The 27,849-nt window shown below is 38.8% G+C and overlaps 1 protein-coding gene across 2 annotated transcripts; it reads right to left on the bottom strand.

Annotated features, from left to right (window-relative positions):
• Positions 1-190: 190 nt before the first annotated feature.
• Positions 191-27,849, bottom strand: LOC113225656 (low-density lipoprotein receptor-related protein 4). Of its 2 annotated transcripts, none has more exons than XM_026458029.1 (35): positions 27,633-27,849; positions 23,342-23,533; positions 22,895-23,089; positions 22,465-22,586; positions 21,989-22,193; positions 21,452-21,581; positions 11,593-11,699; positions 11,329-11,488; positions 10,902-11,052; positions 10,504-10,823; positions 10,238-10,424; positions 8,662-8,815; positions 8,372-8,581; positions 8,109-8,290; positions 7,865-8,028; positions 7,654-7,791; positions 7,460-7,565; positions 7,131-7,281; positions 6,894-7,055; positions 6,554-6,769; positions 6,276-6,465; positions 6,107-6,197; positions 5,858-6,020; positions 5,648-5,781; positions 5,469-5,556; positions 5,279-5,384; positions 4,896-5,199; positions 4,490-4,818; positions 4,278-4,401; positions 4,100-4,194; positions 3,787-4,030; positions 3,455-3,713; positions 3,168-3,362; positions 2,924-3,084; positions 191-2,751 (listed from the first exon to the last, which is right to left on the bottom strand). In XM_026458029.1, exons 2-35 carry the CDS (start codon positions 23,394-23,396, stop codon positions 2,614-2,616), a joined length of 5,736 nt encoding a protein of 1,911 aa, XP_026313814.1. In that variant the 5' UTR covers positions 23,397-23,533; positions 27,633-27,849; the 3' UTR covers positions 191-2,613. The 2 variants fall into 2 exon arrangements, with proteins under 2 accessions (XP_026313814.1, XP_026313815.1); XM_026458030.1 differs by having other exon boundaries at positions 27,688-27,849.

The following is a 27,849-nucleotide window of genomic DNA, read 5'->3' as shown; positions in this document are numbered from 1 at the left end:
GGGAAAAAAATGTATATTTACAATGAGCAACCCCCAGAGTTTCCTACTCATTCTTCTCTGAGGAATCTGCCTTACGAATGAGCAGTAGAGCTTAATCAATATGACGATATCAAGTGTAATTTGCTTACCAATGAAATAAAAATACTTTTTGTCCTTTTGAACCACGATTATTCCACTTTCTATTTCGTGGTTTTATGTTTTTTTTTATGTTGCGTATTACAAAAATTATATGATATCAATAGCTGAAACATGATCCGAGTAATTTCTAACATCTTAGCGCCATATTGAATGAAAGAGGTTTGAAAGTACGTCATACGCCAACTATCAAATTCGTCGTAACAAATGAAATTCACATAGTTAGTCATTTAGGGCGGAACGATTAAGTTTTTCACAACGAAACTGCGGGTATCATCTCCACCGTTACAAAGTAAATACATTTGGCTATAAATATATATAGTGTGTACTATGTATACATTTTCTAATACATTATGCTCTAATATCGCAAACAGTGGGAACATGTCGTCTTTCATGTCATAGGAAACTAACGTAAATACTCATTTGAAGTACTTATATATTTTTATGTTTAACAAATCGTGAGGAGGTACACCAATGGTTATGTAAGTAAAAATGTGTTGGATCCGTAGACTCCCGTCCTAATTCTACCTTAGATTATAATCACCCTGTTGTACGTCTTACTGAGTCTCGTGTTCAATTTTCCATAAAAATAAATTTACCGTAAATGAATTCATTTCAAATTAGGCTACGGACTGATTTTGCTTCTTGTCCTGGGCCTTGTATGCGCTAAAATGGTTGTTTTTGTTTGTAAATGCTTAAATTGCCTTAGTTGATTCCCCAAAAGAGTCGGCTTTCAACGCGGTTCTCAGCATTTTCTTTATCCTACGGAATGTAGCAAAGAATAGTCTTGATATGAAAATGCGCATTCAGAGGCGTGTTCGCGCGCGCCCACGTGAGTCAATAAAATCTGTTTCGTACTCGCTAAAGTTCACAAGAAATAAATTATTTACATCGCAATATCTTTTTTATCAATTCTTTGACAAAAATGTTACAATTAAATCTATCTATTTACAGTGATATTTTATTGTCACCATATTTAAGGTGGTGAACCAAAACGATTATAAGTATTTGCATTTATATGAAAATTAAATATCTGACAAATTAACTACGAACCATTTAAACCCGTGACGTCAGTGATGTTTTTCATTGAATAAATCTTTATACAAATAGCTACCATATCTGTTGAAGGGCCTCGAGGTCGAGACTTGACGTCAGATCACGTACATTTCTATATAACTATTTCATAACCCTACCGTGTATGTGTAAATAAGGTGGCCATAAATTTGAAATATTTGTACCCCCGCCGCTCCCCTGTGAGCCGCAGAAGAGTCGCCGTCGGTATGTAATATTGTACAAAAATAATACATAATCGATACTTAATTTCACTCACATACAAAATATATGAAATCCATACTAGTAGTATGTGATAATTTTATTATCTCAACTACTCAAACTACAGCGCCATGCTTCCCGTACCTCCATGGTTCCAGCTACGCTCCACTCATTCACGATCTGAACACCGATTCTGTCCAGCGCATACAAACATTTTAGTATGACGCCGTAGTTGTGAATTACTATTACAATTATATTATTTATCATACCATACTATTTCGTAATTATTTTTATGATTTCTAAAAGATCTTCATAGTTTAATTAACGGATTGGCTTTCTATACACATAACGCACACTACGTGCGGTATTGCCTAAACAAAGGAATATGACTAGTACAAGTATGAACTATAACAACAGTCATATTTAGTATTACACTGGAATATGATTTATTTCCTATTCATAATCAAACACGTATTATCCATCCTTATGAATGGCGGTTTTTTGATAATAATAATTATAGGAATGCTGTATTGGAATAATGCATATTTTACACTGTACCGCTACACACTTTAATGTATGTATACTTATATATAAGAAGGTGTAAGTAATTTTAAGTAGAACATAAATCGAGCTTAACCATTTATGAACGTCCGTTGTTCAATCAAATAGTACCTAAATATTTATTTTTCCTTTATTATGTTATGGCAATTGACGCGTAATAAGGTATGTAGGTTTAGTCCGTGTGAGCAAATAATCGCCAAACATTCAAAACACACCATTCGTACATACCACTCATAATAAAGTACAAATCTGTTCGGTAGCCATGGTATGTACAGCAAGGCATGTTCATTGTTACACTAAACAACTCACTCTTATCTAACACACCGAGATCATAATCCAAAGTTAATGGGTTGTGCTCTGTCCGCCGCCGCCTCCGTCGCTAGAGATAAGCCGAACGGCATCTTACGAAGTTTTGCAATCTAAAACCTCTGTACTGCGACGTCGTCGGTGGTGGCCGAGAAGAGAGATCGTTTGACGGTGCGCTTTCGGCGATCGACTCGCGACTGCTTCAAACGACACAAACGAGCATGCGGAACTTAGGCGAACTCGGTGGTCCGCATCGAGACTATTTCTACGGTAGACATCGAGTCTAAACTACTGGTGTGAATCCGTGGGACTGCCGAGGTGGTCGAGCGGAGAACCGGTTCAGGCGAAGGGGTGCAGCGTGACGGGCTCGAAGTCGTCGTGCGTGTTGGGGCGCGCCGGCGGCGGCCGGTGGGGCGGCGGCGGCGGCGGCGGCAGCAGGCTCGTGCCCTCCGGGATGTACACGTTCGTTAAGCGCTCCTGTGTTACAAGATGTTTTTTAGTTATACAAACTATCAACATTGTTTCTTGAAAATTGTACCCTACGTCATTTACATAGAATTCAAGGATGCCCAGAAATAAAGCGATTGTATAACAAAAATTAAAAAAAAGCATACAACACCCATTCCTCGAACTAAATTTGTATTCTTACTTGATTTTTGTCGTACTTGAAGATACCCTGAAAGCGATTCGGGCGCGAGTCATTGCCACCATTTCCGCCGCCAGCGTAGTTGGGGTTGTGGAACGAGATATGACCACTTGATTCCCTGTAGTTCTCCTTCAGTTCCCCTGCACGCTCTCGGTTCATTCTCACTAGAACCACATTAAAATATTAGCAACGTTACTTATTCAGTTGCTTCAGCTCCGAATAGTAAAAGATTTCGAGGGCAACTTACTTGCAACGACAAGCACAATCACACAAATGGTGATCAGCGTGGCGATCAAACCGACTGCGATCAGAATTCCGCTTAGGTCTGTCTCCGGGAAGGCAGTGGGCGTCGGCAACATCTTGTTGTCTACCTCAATGTCCGCATAGTCATAATACTTCGGGTAGTGGCTTGGCATTTTGTTATCGACGCGCACTTTAGGTTCTGTAGATAGACAGAATGGATTACTTACACTTCATTGCTTTTGTATAGTAAGCATTGATTTAAACCTTACATCCTGGGTAGGGATTATTTACCTAGAGCGCAAGGTCGTGAATCCAGTTCATCAGGACAAGCGCAAACGTAATCAACGCCCCTGAATAGACACAAATGCGAGCAGCCGCCGTTTTCCTCCTTGCAGGGGTTCCAGCCGTGTTGCTTGTCGGCAGACACTGCTTTGATTTCCATCGCCATCTCTAAATCTGTTCTAATCGCTGTCACATTTTTGCCTGTGTTCTTATTCGCCCTCATCACTGACTTCTTGTACCAGTCCGTCCAGTAGATATAATCCTTAAACTAAAAGTGATCACCAATTTTAATACTTGTACTATTCGATTATTGATTTAGTCGACGTCGTTGGATTCCTTACCTGAGTCATGCCGAAAGGATTTTTAGCCTCTGGGACAAGTTGAACCCTACGTTGCCCGTCCAAATCTGATGTATCGATCCTGTCTTTTAGAGCATCTGTCCAATACAGCCTCCTCGCCTGGTAATCAATCGTTATGCCGTTAGGGAACCCTAAGTCTTGTTTTACTATAATTTTCCTTTGACTGCCGTCAAGGTAAGCCCGTTCTATGTTAGGAGTTTCGCCCCAATCGCTCCAATAGAGGAATCTGTAAAAAAATATTGGTTTTGCAATCGATATGATAGATATTTAATCAACTGTGATTATTTATACGTACCCTTTAGCAGGGAATAAAGCCAGTGCCCTCGGTTCAGTGAGACCGGTGACTAAAGTTTTCCTACAAGTTCCGTCCAACCTTGCCACTTCCACAACCTGTAACGAATATAGGTACAAAGTATATTAAGGTTAGTTCACAACAAATAGTTATAGAAAAGTATCTATGAAGTTCTTTTTACCTTGTATTCGTTGTCAGTCCAATAAATATTGTTCGCAATCCAATCTACTCCCAAACCGTTTGGAGTATCTAGTTTGCTGTTAACGATCACTTTAGTGTCGCTCATGTTTAGCATGTTGATAGACCTGAAAACCGAGTTGTATCAAATATGACTTGAAATATTTGAAACATTATTTGTGGCTACAGTAAAAGTTTTACTTTAAAGTGATGTACCTTATGACGTCATTGTTAACATCAGTAAAGAAAATGAGTTTCTTTTCCCAATGGTAATCTACGGCAATAGAATTCTGGACATCTTTAATTGGCAGCGAAACGTCCCATTGCTCAGGAGTGTCAAGACTTATCATCGCTACGCTGCCCCTAGTTGCGAACACTAGGAAGTCGTCAGGGTGTTTTTTGCATACTTTCGGATTCGGGTCTGTTAGATTCTCAAATTGTATGCCAGTAGGACATGCGCAACTGAAGCCTTCCGGAGAACGAAGGCAAAGATGAGAACAATGACCGTTGTTGTGACCGCATGCATTTTCCAATACTCTTTCGCCCTGTGAATGACAATATTTATAAATGGATTATCTTTAATGGTAAATCATTAACAGGATAAAATGAGTTCTTTGTTTACCTGAACAGCTCTAATATCCATTAGTCCTTCCAAATTTTCTCTTATTATCAGCTGGTCTTTCCCATTCGTCTTGTCAGCTCTATGAAGAGCCTTGGTCTTCCAATCAGTCCAATAAATGTGCTGTTCCACGATCACAATACCGTAAGGGTAAGGGACTTGATTCAAAACCGTGCGCCGGTCTTCTCCGTTAAAATCGGAACTTTCGATCGTTAAAACTTTAGCATCATTCCAGTAAAGACGACCTTCTATTCTGTCGATAGCCAGTCCGTTGGGCCACTTGATGTTATTATCAACTATAACTCGTCTGTAACAAAAAACATGTTACAAAGAACTTATTTTCCAAGCTAACAGTGATTGTTAGCTAAAGTTGCTTGTCAATTTACCTGTTTTTACCGTCCATGTCCGCTCGCTCTATTTTCGCTGACGTGCCCCAATCGGACCAGAACATATACCCGTGCTTATAGTGAAGAGTTATTGCTCGAGGTGAGTCTAAAAATAATGTGAATAAAAATTCATTATTTGTAACATTGTAAATAATTTTTATGATATACTTTATTTCGGTGCTTGATTTACCTAGGCCAGTCCACACAAGAACTTTTCTATTTCTGCCATCAAGCTCTGCTACTTCTATACTGTTACGACCTCCGTCCGTCCAGTAGATCTAAAAAAATACAATAAGAAATGTGGTATATTTCAAAGATTTTTATCTTTGCAAAATGTGACAAAAATTATTTTGCATGTTTACAACGGACCTTGCGTCCTGTTGAATCAATAACAATTCCATCAGCTGTATGGAGTCCCTTGCCAATAACGGTTTCAAGGCTGCCTCCATTTCTGTGTGCGCGTTGGATTTTCCTTTCACCGGTATCCGTCCAATATATGAGACCTGAAGCAATCAATCATGGATTTTAAAAAAAGTCATACGAAATCAATACATTAATCGAAAGGTAAATATTCCATACCAGTTCGTTGATCAACGTCGACGCCTAAAGCGTTCTTCAATGGTGGCAGCGGCAGAACTACATCGATGAGATAAGGTACATCTAAAGAGACGACTCTAATATCAACCCGATGTGCAAATATCAAGAAATTAACGGGTCCATTAGCGCAGGTCTTTCCGTCCTTCTGTAAGAAATATGTTTTTTATGAAGAAAATATTGCAAATATGTACGTAAGAACGTATTTATGATAACAGGTGATTGGATACGCACGCTTAGTTTTATTCCAATAGGACAAGCGCACGAACGACCACCAGGCTTCAATAAGCAAAGGTGAGAGCATCCACCGTTGCTAATACCGCATCTGTTAATCAGTCAGATGTTAATAAGCACATTTCCTACTAAAGAGTGTCGAGGGAGAAAGATTGTTAAGGAAACACACCGATTAACTCCACCAACGCGATCCTTGTGGAATACTCTGACGTCCATAAGTCCTGCCACCCCCGCGCCCAAAGTACGACGTCCTTTGCCTGTTTGTTTGTTAGCAGCTTGTATCGATTGGGTGTCCCAATCCGTCCAGAACACTTCATCGCCGTAAAGATCCAAACCAAATGGGTGGGGAAGATGTTGACCTTGACAATGAAAAATTAAGTGAGTTTAGAAATTTCAGATTTTCTACAATATAAACGACTTTTAAATTCATATTATGGATAAACCTACCTATTAAAATTTTCCTTCCAGTACCATCAAGATTAGCATACTCAATGGTCCTGTTACCACCATCGGTCCAATAAATACGATTGTAAGTCAGATCAAGAGCTAATCCATTGGGCCAAGTCATGTCGCCGAAGATAATACGTTTACGGTTGCCGCCATCCATGTCTGCGCGCTCGATGCAAGGAGCTACACCCCAATCTGACCAGTACATCACTCCGCCTGTAGACAAATGTTAATTTCTAAATGCGATGTTTTTATTCTACTTTGGTAATTTTATGTATTTATAAGGTTTAAATGTTTCTTATTAACAAGTGGAAAGCTATATTTGATTTGGAGTTTTTACCTTTAGGATCCACAACGATATCCCTCGGTTTGTCAATATTATCCCACGCTAGCAAAGTCCTCATGCTGCCGTTAGCGTGCGCTACTTCGATCCTGTTAGTTCCTGCATCCGTCCAGTATATTTTATCGGTGATCCAATCATAGGCAAGGCCAGCAGGTGAAACTGCAAACATACGAAAATTACGTAAGTTTTTCCCCTCAAGGCGTCACAATTTATTTGAAATGTCAAAGCTCTTACTGAGGTTGGATCCTACGATAACAGTCTGATGTGAGCCGTTCAGATAAGCGCGATTAATTGTGTCCTTTTCGACATCGGTCCAAAAGATAGAGTTGCTGTTGTGATCCCAGTCCAAAGCCACCGCTGACTTGATGCTGTCCACCGGGATTACCTGATCGGAATCCAACAATGTGATGTTTTAATTAGTATCAATTGGTCGTCACTACGATAGCAGGAATCTAAACGTTACGAAGAAGAAAATCAAGAACTGTAAGGATTTCAGTCAAGGTTATCAGTCAAGTGTAGAAATAGAGGAAAAGGATATTGAAAACAGTGCTCAGAGATCTTACCATGTCTAAAGAGTCCATTTGTTTTCTTGGGTTCAATTGCTTGAGCCGAATGTCCTTACGCCGTGCGTAAAGTAATAGCTTCGTTGGAGATTCTTCACAAGTTCGGCTACAAAATATAAAAAACAAGTCAATATATATTTTTTTTATATTATCAATTTATAATAATAACGACTTTAATTCTAAGAATTACTTACCCATCAACATTGAGATTGAAGCCTACTGGGCATCGGCAGGAGTAATCATTACTGTTTGGGAGGCAAAGGTGGGAACATCCACCGTTGTTCCTTCCACATCGATTCCTATAGGTCCTCATTTGCCTCATTGGGTGGTAGCTGCAGAAAAACATTGTTGTATTGTAAAGTGTGTCAACAAACTCTAAGACAGTTCTTTTTCGTTCAACCATACCTGTGAATGTCCATAGGAACATTTAGGCCGGCGTGTACAGTCTGTATGCCCATCCCAGTGTTTTTGTTGACAGTAGTAATGCTCTTGGTATGCCAGTCGGTCCAGTAAACAGCATCTTCGAATACTGTCAGCGCGAATGGATGTGGAAGACCTTTATTTGTAACCTGTCATGAAGATGTTTTGTATATTATAGATTTATTTTATTGATACCGTAAACATATGTCGGGCTATTTGATATACGTACCCTTTTCCTATCTCTGCCGTCAAACGTAGCTTTCTCAATGACGTGATGTTTAGCATCAGCCCAATAAATACGAGATTCTGTGTAATCAATAGTTAGTCCGTTAGGCCAAAATATCTGATCAACTATTACACTCTTGCGTCTGTTGCCATCCATATCTGCTCTTTCGATCTTTGGATTGGGTCCTGAAATTTGTTCATATAGATAACTAAGTTACCAGGTGAATGTTGTATTTATTTAAATGTCAATTCAATTTTGGTTTTTACCCCAATCCGTCCAAAACACTAATGCATCGCCAGGATGCACAGCAATTGCCCTTGGTTTATCCAAATCGTTAGCTGCAATCACAGCACGCTGTGAACCATCCAGAGTAGCCACCTCGACACGTCTAGTGCCAGAGTCAGTCCAGAATAGAAGATCATGAATCCAATCCACTGCTACGCCACCGGGTGTTTCCAGTCCCCAACGAATTACATCTGAAAGAAGCGCCAAAGATTATAAACATAACACTTTACTATACCAAAACATTTTCCTTCCATTTTCAATGAACTCTTACCAGTTTTATTGTTATCGTTCATCTGAGCAACTCGAATAACTCTTAGATTGTTTTCCGTCCAAAAGACAAGTTTCTTCTCGTAGTGATAGTCCAACGCTACTGCGTTGTGAAGCCCTTTAACTACTGACATGTAGCTATCTCCAGTCAATGAAACCTAATCAAAAATAAGTATAGTTTAAATAATTGTATTCGATTATGCTATACACCTCTTTGTGAAAAAGTTCGTCGAGGGAAGTTCTGCCATTATATCTACATATTTCTACTGCCAAGTTGTAATGTAAGCATTACTGCGTTCTGGTTAAGGGTGCTGTTAGTCACTCGAATTTGTACCGAGCATTGTTCATGACTTATTCTGCTCTTTATGCCGTATTATACTTAATTTTGTAAGGCATTTTCCAGGAAAGCGCACACGTCGTTGGCCTCGCATGCCATCTTTGAACGAGGCGATCGAGTGAGATAATTTGATTTGTCGTTGGTAACCAAATTCTGCGTACGCAAAGGTAACATGAATATTTAAATTTGGTTTCTAACGGCCTATATGTTCCATACATAAATTGCACATAAGTAAGTGAACATAGCTACGCTGCTATGCCGTGGAAATTTAAAACGCAATAACCGATTTTTGTTCTCGAATTCCCTGTATTAAATTTACAATTAAAATCTAAAAAATAAAATAAATATTGTTTTTTATATACCTTGGGAATCATAAATCAGAAAGTCCAGATTGCATTAAATCACTTCTATTCTGTAGTCAGCATTTTAGACAAGACAATTTATTTACAAGGAGAATTAGATGTTAATGCAAAAACTACATTACATTATATTTAACACTATGCCATAATTTTCGTTCATTCAATTATTTTTATAAAATCAAATAAAATACAAGTTTTATTATGCAAAATAAATTTTAGGTTCGATATCCAATGATTTTTCAAAAATCTAATGATGTTGTTTAGGAACATCTTCATAAGGATTATTCTGCAACTGCAAATATAACTAGAAGTATATGTTTTATAAGGAACGAAGCAAATCTCGTCATATACACAGTAAGTAGGCAGATTGCTGCACTGCGAGTCTAATATTAAAGTAATGTAATAATAACCAGTGTAATTAATTTGTTTTAAAATTCATTATTTTAAAATATCTATTTTGAAATGACTTCAAGTAGGCAGTATAAAATTGGCCGCAAAAGCTATGACAAATTTTTTTGCAAATATTAAAATTTTAGTGGCCTTTTTCTCGAAACTACAAAAATGATTTACCGCGTTTTGTGTTACCTTCCTTCCTACCTACCTTCTACTTTATAGTTAAAGTTAACCAGTTTAATTAACCAATGATCAAATAGCACTAAATAAAAATAAAGACGGCGAAGATTGTAAGCATTAAAGTTGTTTGCTTGATTTGGTTTGAACAATTTGGTTTTTTTCTAATCAAAAAAATAATTGTGTAATGTATAAAGATTTCAGAATTTCGACGGATAAATACTTATCATATCGAAGTCTAGAGTAATGTCTTACAATGTGAAGATCGTGTGAGAGTATCAACGAGCGAAATTGTATGTCATTATTAGAATCACCTGACGTATTCCGATACGATTAGAGAATAGCAGCGTTGGTGATTCACCAGTTGGCTTGCACGAGCGGCCGTCAGGCCTGAGGACATAACCTGTCATGCAGCCACACTGATAACTGCCAACTGTATTGGAACAAGTCTGCGAGCACACCGGATCCTGCTCGTACATGCACTCGTTGATGTCACGGCAGCTGTCGGAAAAACATTTGTAAGTTGATACATGAATTTGCGAAACTTTACCTGAAATACTTGAATTACAAAATCACGTACCTGAAACCGTCTTCAGCCAACAAGTATCCCAATCTGCAAGCGCATGCAGGCAACCCGTCGAATGTAGTAATACACAGTTGCTCGCATTTTTCGTTTGTACTGCAAGTTCTCTTTGTCGGGCACTTTTCCTCGTCGTCTCCCCTGGGACAGTCCTTCATTCCATCACATACGTGCTTCCTGTTTACGCAGTTTCTAAAAGCGGTGCTCATCAGATGTTCATGGGATTTGCACATGTATTGATCTTCTTCGCAAAAGACTTGGCAGTTCAGCTCGTCTTCTCCGTTTGTACAATCGCGTACGCCATCACAGAGCCATGTTTTCTGCGTAGTCAAAGAGCTTTTAGTTTGTTTAGAATTCTTAATCACATTTGCGAGACAATTGTCAAGTGCACAACTTACCAAGATGCATCGACGGTCGGCACACATGAACTCGTCCTTAGTGCAGTTGCGCATGGAGTGCGGTTCGCAGTTGAGTTCGTCACCGCCATCGGCGCAGTCGCGTTCGGTGTCGCAAAGCCAGCGTTCTGGGATGCACTTGCCGTCGTTGCATCTGTTGAGAAAAAGTTGAACAAGCTACCTACTAATCAAAGTATATAAAGTTTAAGTCAAATTTGCATGTTTTGGTCCGGAGTCACGTGTTGACTCGTTTCTCCAATATTTCTGATGTTGAATCCGAGATCCATGTACAGTCTTTCATCTTTCGGATGTGTCCCAGTCTCCGCTGTTCATTCGACTATATTCGAGATACAGTAGGAAAATTACAGGTATAAGCTAATTCTTTTTTAATGACAGATACATAACATGGGCAAGTAGTGTAAGTGCTCACTTAAACTCTCCAGCGTTGCAGCTCCCAGGCAACATGGGACAAGAGTCCTCGTCAGTCCAGTCGCCGCAGTCGTTGTCTCCGTCACATTGAAACTCTTTGCGAATGCATTTCTTGTTCTCGCATTGAAACTCATTCTCACCGCAGCGCAGGAGGTCCACCGCTGATGGAAAAATACAAGGCGTTACCAGCAATACATTCAAATATTAGAATATTTTTTTATTTCCTGTGTTGTTCTGTATTGCAGAGATAACATCATAAACTTACGACATTCAGCCTCATCGGAGTTGTCGGGGCAGTCTGCTTCCTTATCGCAGCGCCAATGCTGCGAGATACATTCCCCGATGGTGCACATGAACTGGTTGTCTCGGCATCTGCCACAAAACATAGGAAAATGCAAGAAGTGGAATACAACTTCAAACTTACGTCAGTTTTAACATACTAAGTTTACCACAAAAATGTACTTATAGTATAAATCTCCACCAAAAAGAGGCCTCAGCTGTGCGCCCACCAAGTCCTGTTTCAAGACCCTGAGGAAGATTTATCAGTCCCTGAGACCCATTAAATGTAACATCCCCTGACAAGATGCAGAAGTTTATCGATACCTCCCACGTAAATTGTTGTAAGCTACTATTTTTTGCTTTTTAACTTAAATATATTCTTTTTTTATGTATATTATGGAAAACACCTAGATTTTTTTTACTTTTGCATATGAAAATCAATCATGGAACTTATTAAATAAAAGTAAAAAGTATCGACTTTTTAGGTTTTTGCGTTTACTCTTTACAGGTCCCATCGTCACGGTTGAGTCAAAACAACTCAACTTGAGCCGAAACATTGGTTTGTTTGAAAAAAGAAATATATGCGATTTAAATCCGGAAAAATAGTTTCATTTCCTATGTGTAACAATCGCGAAAACCTAAGAACACTATTTCAGGGCTTACAAAAATTTACGTGGGAGGTTATAAATTTTACTGTGGATCGTGGCCTCTCTCACATTGGACAGGCGAAACGAAGCATTTCTACCCGAGTCAAAGAACATATTGTTGATAAAGGTCTGGCCGGTCGGTCTGTTTGTCTGAGAAACCTACACATTCAATTAACCCAGGGTACTAGCAAAAGAAGTCACATTTCTACTCAGGGAGCTACGAAAAGTCTTTGATATTAAAAACATCCTAATTTCAACACAGCAGAGGTTTCTCTGTACTAGCTTGGAATCCAGTACTTCCTCTGATGAAAAATCTCTAGCAAGCAGATGACTGCAGTACTCCTCATTAATATGCTTTATTCTAATTTCCTACTTTCCTTTTAATAAACAAATTTATTTAAACAAAAAATTCATAGTATTAAAATAAAATATTTACAAATCGTACCTATGTAACGTTAATTGGAATGTTCTTTGTTAAGTTTATGTGCTTTAAAAATAGAGATCGAAATTTTGGGTGTTCAATAGGTCAAGGGCGAACTTCCGGTGCACCTGGCCTTAGTCGCCGCCAGTAAAATAGGTGTCAATCTGAGTTCCAGTGACATAGAAGAGGCCACCCGAGTCGGGATACGTCGCGGCCCTGTTGCTGGCAATGACGCCGAGTTTCCACGACCATTAGTTGTGCGATTTGCCAGGAAAGCTGTGCGCGATGACTTCCTGAAGGAGGCCAGAACAAGACGTACACTAAACAGCAAGGATGTTGCAGGGCAAGGACCGCAGAGACAGGTGTACGTCAATGAGAGGTTAACAGTGGCTAACCGTCAAATATTTCGCGCCACTAGGGTACGTGGAGGTGAATGCGATTATAAACACTGTTGGATACGCAATGGCTGCATTTTCGTACGAAGAAGAGATGGAGGCCCCGTGCCACGCATTTCTGCCGCAAGTGACCTCACCTTGTCGTCCAAAACTAATGACGAGCAAAACACCTAGCACGCTCTTTGCCACTTCTTTCCGGATTGAGGTGGTGTTTATAATATTTTTAATTGATTTTCTGTGTAGTACTGTAGCTAGAGTGCTTCTCGTAACTAAGTTTAAGCAAATACACTTTCATCTTAAAATGGATTTATCTAAAGTAGCTCTCCATGGTTGTCACATTACGTCTCCATTAAAAAATGTACTCTCTTTTCAGCTCCCTGAAAAAGAAATAAGTATGGCAGTACTGAATCGTCCTCATGCAGTAATCATTCAATATTTTAAGTTATGGCCCCCTTAGACTTACTTTGTGAAGTTGATAAAGCATTAAGTATTACATGCCATACTGTAAATACTGCTGACGAGTATGGGAGTTTGGTGTCTAAATTTAGTCTCAAAATTCTTAACTTGAACATTAGAAGCTTACAGTGCAATTTCAATGCACTCTGCGTGGTCCTCGCTCGATTTCACATCCAATTTGATGCAATTGTTTTGACTGAGTGCTGGATCTCCGACGCGACAACCATTCCCCATATCGCTGGTTACTGTCTTCGAGCTCTTCAAATTATATTAACAGGTTTGGAGGCGTAGTGATTTATGTCAGCGAGAGGTGGAATCCCACTTTCTCAGAATCCATTGTTGACGAAGCTAATTGCGTGCTCTCCGTGATACCTAACGTGTTCTCCGTACTGGGTACTTACAGGTCGCCTTCTTTTCGCAATTTGGATCCCTTCTTACGATCCTTTGAATCACTGGTAGACAATTGGGCAGTCTTCTCGCCTCATAATCGCCGGTGATTTCAATATTGACATCTGTGGACCAGACCGCTACAAAGAACAAAATTTAGAATTTTCGTGTCTCATGGCTGCGCTGGGTTATGTCCCTGCGGTAGACAAACCCACTCGCCTTCACTCTTGTTTGGATCACATTTACGTTTCTGGTAGCATTCAGGCTGCATCTGTGATTTGTCGAACGAGTCCTACAGACCACCATATAGTGATTACCGATCTTAATCTTGAATCAGTTAAAAATTCAAGGGTCAGGGATCGGCTTCGAGTCAAAATTGACCATGGGGCGGTATCCTCCGAGCTTTCTGAAGTGGATTGGAGCCAAGTTCTGTTATGTGACAGTCCTACGCAGGCAGCGATAAAAGCTATAAGCTGTGATTGGAACTGTTATTTCGAAAAACTCAAAGATGATTAAAATTAGTCACTCTAGATTGACTATTGAGCCATGGATGTCTCCTGGTCTTATAAGATGTTCTAGACACAGAGACAGACTGCGTGCCGAAGCCCGCAAGTATCCAAACAGTCCCACGAAGTGGCGCATATTTACTAGATACCGTTAGATACTTTTACAATGACCTCACCAGGAAAATTAAAAGTAGGTATGATAGCGATACGCTCAATAAAAACATTAAAAACCCTAAAAAGCTTTGAGATTGTATAGGGACTATTACACACACTCGCTGCACGAACATAGGGGCTCGCGATCTGGCCAAAATAAGAGAGACGCCTTCTGCTTCTCCTGACTATTGTAATTATTTGGCTTCAATAGACTCTCGCAAATAAAATCTTGCATAATATGAATGAGACCGAAGAATCCTTAGCACCGAAGGTAACTCATGTGAATGGACCAGTGGAGTCCTTTTTCCTTTCCCCAACGGATGCTGAAGAAGTCGAGTCCCGCATTCGCCTATTTAAAACAGATAGCACACCAGGTATAGACGGTCTATCCAATCGGGTATCGAAAGTCATTGGAGGAAGTATTGCGATACCACTGGTCCAAATGTTCAATCTAAGCTTTTCTACTGGCAAATTCCCGGATAACTGGAAGACTGCTGTTGTGTCCCCTATACACAAGGCTGGCTCCAAGAACGAACCAATAAACTACAGGCCGATTTCTCTTTTATGCACATTTTTGCACATTCAATTTATGCAGTTACTTAACAGGAAGGAAATAATGTGTTAAAATTGATTCCATTGCCAGTAGCATAAAACCCGTGGATTTTGGTGTCCCCGAAGGAAGCATCTTGGGCCATCATTATTTCTGGCATAAATCAACGATGTGTTATCGGTTTCCATACCTAATTCCTCGGTCGTACTCTACGCTGATGATACTGCGGTGATTTTCCCCGACAAAACGTGGCGGGAGTATTTTCGCAATGTTGAACAAAGGCTGTCTTTTATTTCAAATTGGTTAGATCGCAATATACTTACCTTGAATGTTTCAAAAACTAAATTTTTATGTTTTCATAAAACAAAAGCCTCTGCCCCTAGAGATGGGGAAACACCGCCAATCAATGTCCATACTTGTCCACATGACACGGGTTCCAGCGCTTCGGGAGTGCGGTGAGTCAATTGTGATTGCGAACAGATTCTCAGGTCTACCGCCGTACGCTATTTGGGCGTAACCTTGGACGAGAGGCTGACCTTTGCAGCTCACATCGAAGTAACGTGTGCCCGGGTTCGCAAGCTGATACACACCATGAAGCTGCTCAGAGAGGCTGCTGATCTGTGTTTGCTAACAGCAATTTACCTTGCTTTGTGTCAATCCAATTTAAGCTATTGCATATTAGTGTTGGGAGGCTCCGCCTCCTATTATATGATCAGTCTGGAGAGAGCCCAAAGAAGTGTACCAAAGGTGATGTTGCGCAAGTATCGTTACCCTACGACTTCTCTATCCGAACTGCAAATTGCAACAATATTTGCGCAACGTTTTGGGACATTCGCATTTCCATACATGTACAATAAAATTGTAAAAACATGTGATATAAAGGAGAGTTCTATTTATAAGGCGAGGAGAATCATAAGGTCACACCTCCAGTCATGGATTGCACTGAAAGCTTCCTGAGAGTAATTAAATAGGTGGGTTTTGAAATTGATTATTGCCGGGAGTCGTTGAGCTGAGGTTGTGGTGCCTGACTTGCTGGGTGGCTATTGGTGTCAACATCAAATTGTGAATTCGTGTGTATTTGTATATGCGTGAAGCACTTTAGTAGGTATTATTATTATTAGATATAAGTATTTAAATTTGTTTAATAATAAATATTGGTCTAAATTATTTTAATTCATCCTACTTTATCTCAATATTTAAAATTCTTTTCTGTTTATTTTTCCTCTTGTTTATTTTAGATTAAATACATTGTAAGATTTTAAATTATTAAAACAATCACAATGCAACGTGTAACGTAATATACCATTGTCAAAATTCTCTTGATGTAATGAAATCGTAATAGGGTCGCCACAGGACAGGCTCTGCGTAGTGTGGGACCAACAGCAACCGTGCGTAGCGCTCTTAGGCATGACATCACGTTTGCAATGCATGTATACCTATGTTAAAATATAATGTCAATTTAACATAAGCTTATTTGTTACATTATTATTATGATCAATTTTTATGGAAATCTTGTCATATTGCTCTTTGTACTTGTGATGTCAAATAAATATATTATTATTATTATAAGGTAATAAATTAATAATTATAGTTCTGAATATGGATTACATTAATATTAGACATAACTAGTTGATGACTTCACCATTTCAGTCAGCCGTGACCACGGGACTTGTGAAAGGCCCGAAACGTTGGTTTGCTCATCCAAAAAAATAATTTCATTTCCGGAATAACAATGAAAAAAGGGTATAATTAAATGAAATGAAATTATTTACTGATAGCAATGTTATACGTTACAAGTCAGTTACCTATATGATTCAAGATTCGCTCTGGGCCTTTTGGAGGGAAAAGTGTCGGTTTTATTTTGACTTTCAATTATTTTGTGAAGTCTAGTTTAAAGTGGAATAGGATAGTGCTATTGTGCCTTAATCGAAGATTAAAACGCGAAATTATACGAATCTCGAACTAAAATACACGTATTGGCCCGTTCTGGAATCCCGAGTCAATCCAAACACGCCGCCTCAAATTGCCTATCCTCTTTGTGGCGGCCATATTTACAAAAACAATTAAACGAAGACATGGCTCAAAAATAATGTACCAAGACTTAGCTGTATGGTGTAAAACCTTTGCCTTTTCCTTTATGGAAAGAATAAAAAAAAACTATATGATTCAACATTTGGATTCGCTCTGGACCTTTTGGAGGGAAAAGTGTCGTTTTTATTTTGACTTTCAATTATTTTGTGAAATCTAGGTTAAAGTGGAATAGGATAGTGCTATTGTGCCTTAATCGAAGATTAAAACGCGAAATTATACGAATCTCGAACTAAAATACCCCTATCGGCCCGTTTTAAGGAATCCCGAGTCAATCCAAGCACGCCGCCTCAAATTGCCTATCTCCTCTTTGTGGCGGCCATATTTACAGAAACATAATTATTTTAACTTCATGTTTAGGCTGATGGCTTTGCCAAAGCCTTAATAAATTAAAATAAAAACATCAAAATTACATTTCAAGTCAGTGTTCATGTCATCCAAGATTAATTATAAAATAACTGTTTATTACGTAGCATTGCATTTACACTACATTATAAGTCACATTTACCTTACATTACAGGTCATAAAAAATAAAATATAGATATAGATTCAGATATGTCTCAGTTACATTGTAGTGTTCGAAAAAATGCGCAGAACAAAGTATTGTACGTTACAATGAAAAAAAGGAAAGAAAATAAAAAAGAGTATAATATAACTAAGGGCCTAAGTCTGTAGAAAGTAATTTATGAGTAGGAAGTTTCAGTCCGTCGCTTGGTACACTTCCCAGTGAAGTCGGGCATGCCATCTGATACGGACCTATGACATCCACGAGAATTTCCTTCTTCCAACGAAAACAACATACCAAGTAATCGAATTCTCTTATTTTTCTATTCTCGTCTTTTAGAGTGAAGCAACAAGCAACCGGAAACAACGTTCTACTTTTCAAACCTTATTTATACAAATCCGTATTTGCGAGTAATAACGTTACTCTAGTTTGAAAAAAACCTAAAGAAAAAAATAACCACCTGAAGCGGCTCACGTTACTTCCGTATTGTATTTTAAGTTGAATCAACAGAAGTTAGCGGTAAGCAACGTCCAAGTTACATAATTGACATCTATGCAAATGCGTAGCAGCGGACGCGGTAATGTTAATCACATCGATGATTTTGTTCTATAATGAACCCGCCCGCCCACGAACTCCGATATCTGAGTCTCCTTCACGGGACGCAAGCTTTTCGCGTAGGCGAGTAGTCATGGCAACGCTCCCCCGCGCGCCCCGCTCCACTCCGCCTACACGTATTGATCTGCCGGCCGAGTCACCCTTCCCTGTACAAAACCCAAGTGACACAACAAAAACTGGTCAAGTTCGAGCTGCCAATTAATACGGTGTCAGCATCACATCATTGTCAGTCGTATCATATACTACAGTACTTAATCCAAAACGAGACAGGATTTATCGATGGTATTCTAGGTTCTCAAGCTAACACAAATGAATTCATCGTAAAAATTAAAAATACTAGTAATTGCCGACTCTGTTTCGAGCAATCATCTACTTTTCACAATTTTTTTGTTCGACAACAATGGCGAAACAACAATATATTCTTATTTCCGTTACTCATCGATCCGAGATATTTCACTACCCACCGTGCTAAATATAGATCGCTTTTATAATGGTAACGTCGAATAGAAATTCTAGATTAGAATTAACCATTTCGAGAACAAGCTTCGCTCAGTAGAAATCGTAATGTTAAATGTTAAGTTTTTACCATAATTCCTGCATGTTGCCTGATACATGCTATAATATGCTTCTTTTGAAATTAGAATTTTTTGCAATTACGCAACTTTTTTAACGCAGCGCAAAAAATAGTATTGCAAATAATTGTTGTCACTCCATATTTAAAAAAAAAACAAATCTGAACGACCACATTGCTTCCGTATCAAAGGCTATTAATTTACAAGGTTAAGTGACGCCTAATTGCAAAGGGGAGTAAGTGCAGAGGGTGAGGGTGTACATGCCGTGGAATCGCCCTGTTTACGCTCAGATATAGCGCGCCGCCTTAGAACGGCACTATTTTTATTAAGATATTTATAAATAGCATGGCGATAGCTATTCATGACATCACGGCACGTCACTAGGGGCGCGTTATAAGTTGTTAGCTTGCGCAAGCAATTTTGTTTTACTTATTCACCTTGATACACTACTGTCACGAACGAGTTTTTAATGATCTTGAATTAATAACTATTTTATCTATACGTAGATTATTATGATTTCGTCAGAGAGCTTTTTAAATACAACATGATTTTTATTTGGTTATAAATACTATCGGCGATTATAACTTTAATATTTTGAAAACAAGTGCTTCTCGAATTCTCTCCCACTCTGTTTTTCTCCTACGAGTAGATTATATATTCAATCTATTTTTGGATCGAGTTATCTTAGTGTGGTTATAACTTAATAGGTGTACAAATTTAAGTGAAGTCATGGGTTTCGTCAAAGGACTACGTTAAGACGCGTTAAAATTTTGCGTACTAGTGTTATTCTTAATGAAATTTATGTGTAATATAGACAATCATTTCATTGGTAGTTATTCATGATTCTAAATACTTTTTATAAACATACTTTTAAAATAAACCAAACAGTCGGACGATACACCTGTAGAAGAGAAATTATCGCCGTCAATAGACAATTGCAACACCAACGAAGTGTCAACATTATCCACAGTCCGGCTTCGAACACTATTGCGTATAAAGGCTTTCCATAGTTTCTGCCATCCTTTACGATCTTATTTTTACTTATTAACGACTTTGACGATATCGTCTACGCAACTTGTCGTAGAACATCTCACGTTTCTGTTAAACACTTGGATACCATTCGGTTGTCGCTTTAATCCTGTCCCTTTAGTTATATTACACCGATATGTCTCCTGACCTATTATTACGTTATCTACCTCTATTTCAGTATACACGTCACGCTACTTTGGGGTAGAAATGGATTCTTCTCCACAGAGATAACTAAATTGTCGCAAGGAAGACTTTCCGCTTAGACGCAGTAACCATTAGATGGGTTTATTTCAGCCATTCCGATAGTTCGTAACGTATGACGTTCTTCTTAGGAGAAATGCCACCGGTATCTTTATCCTATTAATTCATAAATTGGGCTCGAGACAAAAATTAGTATACAATATTCTTACGCTGTCGTCACGGTACAACTTTCATAATATGATATGTTTTTAAAAAAAGGTAATTTTTTCATAAAAAACAATAATGTAAATACGAGGTACAAAAATAAATTGGCTGTTGACAGTCGACACCTCTAAGTCACCAATTCCTTTAAAGGTATACGCTTCTATAATAAGATTCTGATTGATAACCAAAGTTGGGTGAAACAAAAACTACGCAAAATGTTACTATACAGCGTCTGCGTGCTTGGATGACAAAAATCCATGGTAGTTACCCGTTTGGCTCTATCGGGTTGCTTCTGCCTATGAATTTTTTAAACAAATATTGCAAATAATAAATGTGATCAAATTGTATTCAGAGTTTTTAAACTCACTCTTCACGAGGGAATCAGCGGCACTAAAGAATATTTTGAAGTAAAGATATTTTGAATTTTAATCAAACTGTATTCCGAACCACAACTCTTTGTAATACATTATATCGACCCTGAAAAGGTAAAAGGTATAACGTAATGCATTTGGAAAATATTACAGGAGAGGGATTTAAAGTATTATTTTAAGAAATAAAATCGTTTTTCTAATTTCATTTTTTTTTTAAGGAAAAGCTGAAACTTTCTACTTTTCCAATTAACAAATTAAATTATTAGAGTTATGATTTTTTTTCTTAAAAAAGTTACTAGAGTAAAGTTACCTATATATAAGATATTTTTCGTCTAACGTACATTTGGAAAAAACATTTTCCTTTTTTAAAAACGTTTTACCTTTTCAGTGTGAATATAAATCAAATAAAAACTTAACAGAACCAAAGAAGACGTATCTACACGTTTTTCACCACTAGTGATTCAATTACTTAGGTTATTTGAATCCCATTAGGGGTTGAGAATGCTTGTGGCAAATTGCGTTTGTTGCGGTAGGGCATGGACGCGAGGGTGGCCTTAGACGAACGCTAAGTAAACCTATAAAAATAATCACTTGTCTTTACTTATACTATTTTTAATATAAATTAAGTAAGCATTTATTTATTACTTAGACATTAACTTAGTACCGCAACACAAGACCAAATAAACACTATTTCCAATAGGCAATAAATTACCACAAGTGTCGGAAGACAAAGAAATGTACTCACCTGCCCTTGGTGCAGTTAGTCTCGTCGGAATTGTCGCGACAGTCGTTGTCGCCATCGCACTGCCAATCCTTGTGAATGCAGAGCCCGTTTGCGCACTGGAACTGGTTCGCCGTGCAGTTCACCGTTCCACCTGTATCATACTCTATTCTAACACACGTCACTTAGATATATGTAACCCTATATGAATCTCCTTTAAAGTGGTCATAGTTCAAAGACTGTTTCCAGTTTTCGAAGAGCTTTTTCGAATCTCAAATTTCCTGGCAATGATTTCGTTGCGAACACCAATCTCTACATTACTTATTTGAAAATACTATAATAATAAGTTACTGATTATCAAAACCATGCGTTGCCTTTTTTTCTATGAATGTACCAGTTCCTATAGCATTTGTATTGTTATTTTTGATACAATGGAGTAGTCGTTATAGTACTTGATGAATAAATGACTTAAGAATGGGCCCTGGCAAAGAACACAGACGTGACATCTGAAAAATTGCTCCGTAAGGCCACGAGCTATAAATTTAATAATAACACACTTACCACAATGAGTCTCATCAGTGAAGTCCCCGCAGTCGTTGTCGCCGTCACAGATCCACTCGATGAGGATGCACACGTTGGTGGCGTGGCAGATAGTTCGATTCTCATGCGCGTCACAAGTGTGCTCGCAATCTTTCTCGTCCTCCGACTCTGCGCAATCTGCGATGTTGTCGCAACGCTTTTCCAGCGGGATGCATGTACAGGATTTCTGTGGACATTGCTTATCTTGATGACTACTTCTTCGAAGATCTGTCGTCGTTCGTATTTTGCGCTCTATTTCTTTTACGTTGAGTCATGTTTTTGCAACAAAGTATGATCAACTGCGCTTACAATGACTTTACCATCGCATCTAATATAAAAAGTTGCCGTAAAAGACGGGTGCGTTATTTAGTTCCAAATTTTATCCGTTAGTCCTTTTCTAAGACAAGTGACGTGGTGGTAAAAATGAGCTGTTGTCATTAAAATATACGTATTGTTACCTGACACGAAAAATGTTGTTTGGGGCAAGGTTGGCTGCACCCGCTGTCGTCTACATTGTCCTCCATTCCATCGGGATACACTTCGCTCTGGGGTACTTTGTCGTACACGCCACCAGGTCGGTCTGTTCAGTATTTGTGATTATACAAGTGTTATTAGTCGCATCGCTACTATCCTTTAAGTAACTTTAATGTGTACAGTGACGGAACTACGTCGCAATCACTGTTTTGGCGAAATATGTTTCTTTTTATAAATCAATATATTACTTTATTTATTGTGCAACTCTTTATTGGTTGAAAGAAATATCTAATATTTTTCAAGGATTTTTCTGTTGTGTTCTCTCGTTTTATGAATCAGCCCGAAGGATATGTGTAAATAACTTTACTGGGATTGCATGTGCATAAATACTCTGCAGTTCTGCGAATTACTTACTATGCCAGTTCTCAACTCTAGTGTATGGGCTGTGTGGTCGGAAGCCAGGCTGTACGGCTCCGCCGGGGCCACCAGGTCCGCCGGGGCCAGGCGCCGGCGGCGGCTGGTAGGGCGGGACGCGGCCCCCCAGCGACCGAGGGTTGGGAGATTCTGCCGTGCCGTTCGCCGGCCGCGGTACGGGGTCGTCCGCGCTCACTAATATACAATTTACTATTGTTACCAACTCATACACGTTCCAAATTAGACACGTGTGTCCACCGGAAAGAGGGACTTGGACTGTACTCACTGCGCCGCTGCCTCCAAAACTGCTTAGCCAACTAGCTTAGTTTTGAACCAACTTATGCCAAATATGTCCTATAAAAGACATGTAAAATAATTACATGTGATACGACTACTAGAACGGCAACGATTACTGCTACAATTTGTTTAAATCTAAATAAGACTCACCGCATATCCAGAGGAAGGTGACGAGGGTGGTGTAGACAGCGAGCGGCGCTGGCATGGCGGCGGTTCACCAGCGGCAGCGTCGGGGGCGCGCGCGCATCGCCTAGGTGACTTGCGCGGCGCAGCTGCGGGCGCTCTGCCTCCTCACGGGCACCACCATCGCGTACTCGCGGGCCACCGTGATCCACGTACGCACTAATCAACAATTTACAGATTGATGCCTTACTTTCTCAAACTCGTATCTTATAAAGAGCGATTAGTCAGTAGATGGCAAAATTTTCTATTTATTTTAAATTTCTTACAAAGAGTGTCAATTTGGGTGCATTATTTTAAGAATAGGTAAACGCCAGAGTGTGAATATGAAGGAAATGTGATGTGAAATCACCCTGCAAAATTTGTATATACACTCCATTTTTTGCATTCCTGTAACTTGGTGTTTTAAGATACGAGTTTGAGAAACTATTGCTTACTAGTCAATACGAAGGAAACACTTCGGGGCACGCACCGTCTATTGCCCTTAGCGGCCCTAGCCCAGTCGTCATTCGTTTGTCACACAACTATTAAGGTGCGTGATAATATCACGCAGTTAATTTCTTACCTGGTTTTAATCTAAATAAATATCCGTCTAGCGCGTACCTACTACGCAGAATAATATGTCAATGATATTACTCTTGTCAATGCGAGAAATGCTCACTCTTCTCATCTATTAATCATATGTTTGTTTTCTTCGAATACTTGTAGGACAGTCAGCTTTAAAATTATGTGAATGGTCAAACTATTTCATTTTTATTACATTTTGAGCACTCGAAACGATTGATTGTTTGGTATGTGATTTTTGTTGAATTTTTCCTTGACTGTACAAGTATTTTGATGTAGAGAGATCGCACTTTTACGTGACATCACTGTGCATATTGTCTATTTGTGTTAAATATCACAGTCAACAAAGGCCTTGTCAAACAAAGGGGAAATACAATTATCGAAACAATTGTTACGCGTGTCCAGACACATGGGAGTGTGTAGTGTAGACAACATTCAGAAAGAAAAGGCGAAGCACTGGCCCGGTGTTATATCAAAAATTGTACCTAACCTCGGTGGCCCACGGTTTGCCCTCTACACGGTGGACGAGGAGGTCCCAGGTTTGATTCGATATTTGATTCGGTTTAGATAAATATGGGGAATGCACTTTTCTATATTAGTTCTGGTCTGGGCTTCTGGGTACTCTGCAATTCAAAGTCTAATTGACTTTTACACTTTGTACCATGGTGCAGGTAAAGGTGGTGCACCATAGTGGTGTAAAGTAGAAATTATTGAGTCGTAGGTTGGTAGATGACTCATGCCTGCGTCTTTGTGCTATCTTTTAAACATTGCTTTGCTTACACCAAGACGTGCTTAATGTCGAAACACGCGATCATTTTGTTACCCATATCAATTATAGGTACGTGGTGGAACAATTGTGAACAAGTGTGCCCAGACGATTCTTCCGTAAATATAAGACATATCAAAAACCTTTCAACTGATATCGAAAGTACGTTACCTAACGAGTAAAACGATGTCAATAACTTTTTTGAAATAACTCACGACAAATATCCAACAACTTCAAACGCCCATACGTTTAATACGATATTCATAGATAGGCTTAAATTAACCTAGTTTGAGAGGTAACAATAAGCTTACGGAAAACGAAACTACTCTAGATAAATTAATAAAACTGTCTTTTAATTAAATAAAAACAAAGTGATTTTTATTTTTAAGTGAGTGCAAAATATTGTATTCAAAGCAGTTGTTCGAAACTAAAGCCTCTCTACGAATGTCATATTAAAATTGTGGATATTAGTTCTAATCTTATTTTTTTAAAGTTACTGATGTTGTTTTACTCATTACGTAACGTCCTTTGGATATCAGTTTTTGAAATAGGTCCGTTAAGGAATATTCTGTCAACACCTTTAAAAGCCATATTATGCTATAAAAATCTTTGGCGTAATGTGCACAAAATAATATATATATATAAAGTACAAAATTAGAAACTTGACAAGTATAAATACTCGAGTCATTCATTTACAACATGGAACGTGTTGTTCCTACAATTTTAATATGATAAAATATACATTTTCATTGTCATTGTCATACAAATATGTATTGTCAAATTAAAATAAATGACTCGTGCGGTTACACGGAATGCTTAAATCTTAAAATCAATTAATATTCACTTTCATTTAACTCACTGTATTTTGTTTGTCCACTTTATTCTAATGTAAAGATTATCGAAGATCCACGTACAAACATTTACGAAAACGACGGTAATGAGAACATCGCAATAAGAAATTACATGAAGAATGGAAGGAACTCGTGCGTAGTAGTCTGTTTAACGCCTTTGACACGTAAAGCGCAATTATTTCACCTACGAAATTGAGTTTTTAAACAGTCAGTATAGTATTTTTCATATATAAAACTTTGAATATCGCATTTGATTATTAAGTGAAAAGAGAAATTTATGTGTGATATAAAACGGCAATGAAGCTTTTATAAACGGCCATATTGGAAAACCCGGGGGCGACAACACGCATGCGTGGCAGTGCCTCAGAAGGCGACGTTACGGGCTACTTGTTGATCCGTTTTCATTGAAGACGCAGCGCGACGCGCAAGGCGCGGCTGCCCGAGATCCGACTTCACAAATGCATGGCATCCATCGCCATTGAATAATCTTAGGTCTGCGTACATGCTCGAAAATCACAACTCCATCAATCCACGTAAACGTCGGTCTAAGTAATAGGTACGAGATTTTAAGACCTAATTATGTGATTGTGATTACATTTGCTTTTTCGACGAAAAATTTAACCAATCCACGAAAACACACCCAAAAGCATAGAATATAAGTGTCCGTGATTGGCCAACTACCGCTTGTATTTTAACAAATCAAGTAGAGCGTTTGAATAGCGTCTTTATATGTTATATTGTACAATTAGTAAAAATATGACATTCCTTTTTTAAAAGTCATTATAGTTCTGTACCTACCCCTTAGATTTTTTTCTATCCCCTAAGACCTACCCAGAACTTTTTCAGTTTAGTAGTAAGTACCACAGACAATAGAATTTTGGTTCAGAACTAAAAAGAACGCCTTTGTGATATGGTTTACGAAATTATAATTGACAGATTAAAGTACAAGAGTAGAAAAAAGTTACTCCAAGCTTTACTTTGTTGGATAACTTAATAATTAATGTCACACACAGGTATCAATTAAAAAAATATATTATTTGGTTTAACTTACATGTCCAGATTCGGATTTTTTACTTATGCTAGGCGTTCAGTTAAATATATGTATATTTTTGTTGTGGCGTAGTAATAAACGATTTCTATTCTATTTCTATTATATTCTATTTATTTATATTCGCTGAAGGAACACACCGCGATGAAACCTGCACGTCAAAACGGACAGACCAGCGTGGCAGAATATGCCCTAAAACCTCGCCTGAGAGGAGACCCGTGCCCGGCAGTGAGATGTATAAAAGGGTTGATGATGAAGGAGAAAAAGGTTTCAAAGTAAACGAGGCTCAATAACCACATTGAAAAGTATAAAACAGCCTGTAGTAGTTTACTGTATTCACTAAGGAGTAACCCGTGCCTAACATACGATGCGGATATAAAATATGAACGCACATCATCGGTAGGTTTGTTGTTTTTATTATTACTTGAATTTGACCAATTAAATTTTTAAGAGGGTAGTTGGAGATGTACCAAAATATCGCCACAGGAAATTGTTCTAGACGTTTCGGAACATGCGCTCTATTATACAGATTACGCTTTTCAATCGCAGTTTTGTGTGAAGTCCATTTCCAGAGACAGATTCTGTGTAGTTTCGGGACCTTACAGGCTTGTGTGGTTATGAAATTCTTATTAACATGTATGTGTGACATGTCTTTGTAATGTTTTATTTTGGCAATAGTTTGCAAATATGTATGAAAATTGAGCGATCAATACGCAGTGGCCTGCGCGTCGCCCACGCGCCCCGGCTCTCCCCGCGCCCCAGCCCTCCTTTGCCTGGCTCCCGAAATTCTACACCTCCCGCCGCCCACGGGCCTGGCTATGAAACCCTCCATTCCACGACGTCAAACACTAAATCTCAAGAAAATCCTGAATATGCCTTCTCTGTCTGAATATAACCTACGCATCTGTTATACCTTTTTAACGATCGACCTCATTTTCATTTATTTTCTATAAGTTATTTCGTCGCAAAATTAAAGTCATAAGTCAAATATTTTATACAGCGAGTAATTTGTAACAGCAAGCTGGTACCCACCTTACAAACCAATGGACACCAGCATCATCAGCAAAAAACACAATATCGCACTAACCGACTCGAGTTCCGACAACAATAGCCTTCGCGGGGCTAAAACTCGACGAACGATTACGATGTTCCACGTTGTTCACGCCACTTGTGTCCGAGAAGCACTTAAGTATTTTGAAAGAGCTGATTTTTGGACCGTTTTGGCACGGGGTGAAAACGACCAGGACGC

This window comes from Hyposmocoma kahamanoa, unplaced genomic scaffold (genome assembly GCF_003589595.1).
Source record: "Hyposmocoma kahamanoa isolate Upper Pololo Valley unplaced genomic scaffold, ASM358959v1 169, whole genome shotgun sequence".
Classification (NCBI taxonomy): Eukaryota; Metazoa; Arthropoda; class Insecta; order Lepidoptera; family Cosmopterigidae; genus Hyposmocoma; species Hyposmocoma kahamanoa.
The sequence above is the reverse complement of the archived record's forward strand: the minus strand, read 5'-3'. Positions and strand labels throughout refer to the sequence as shown.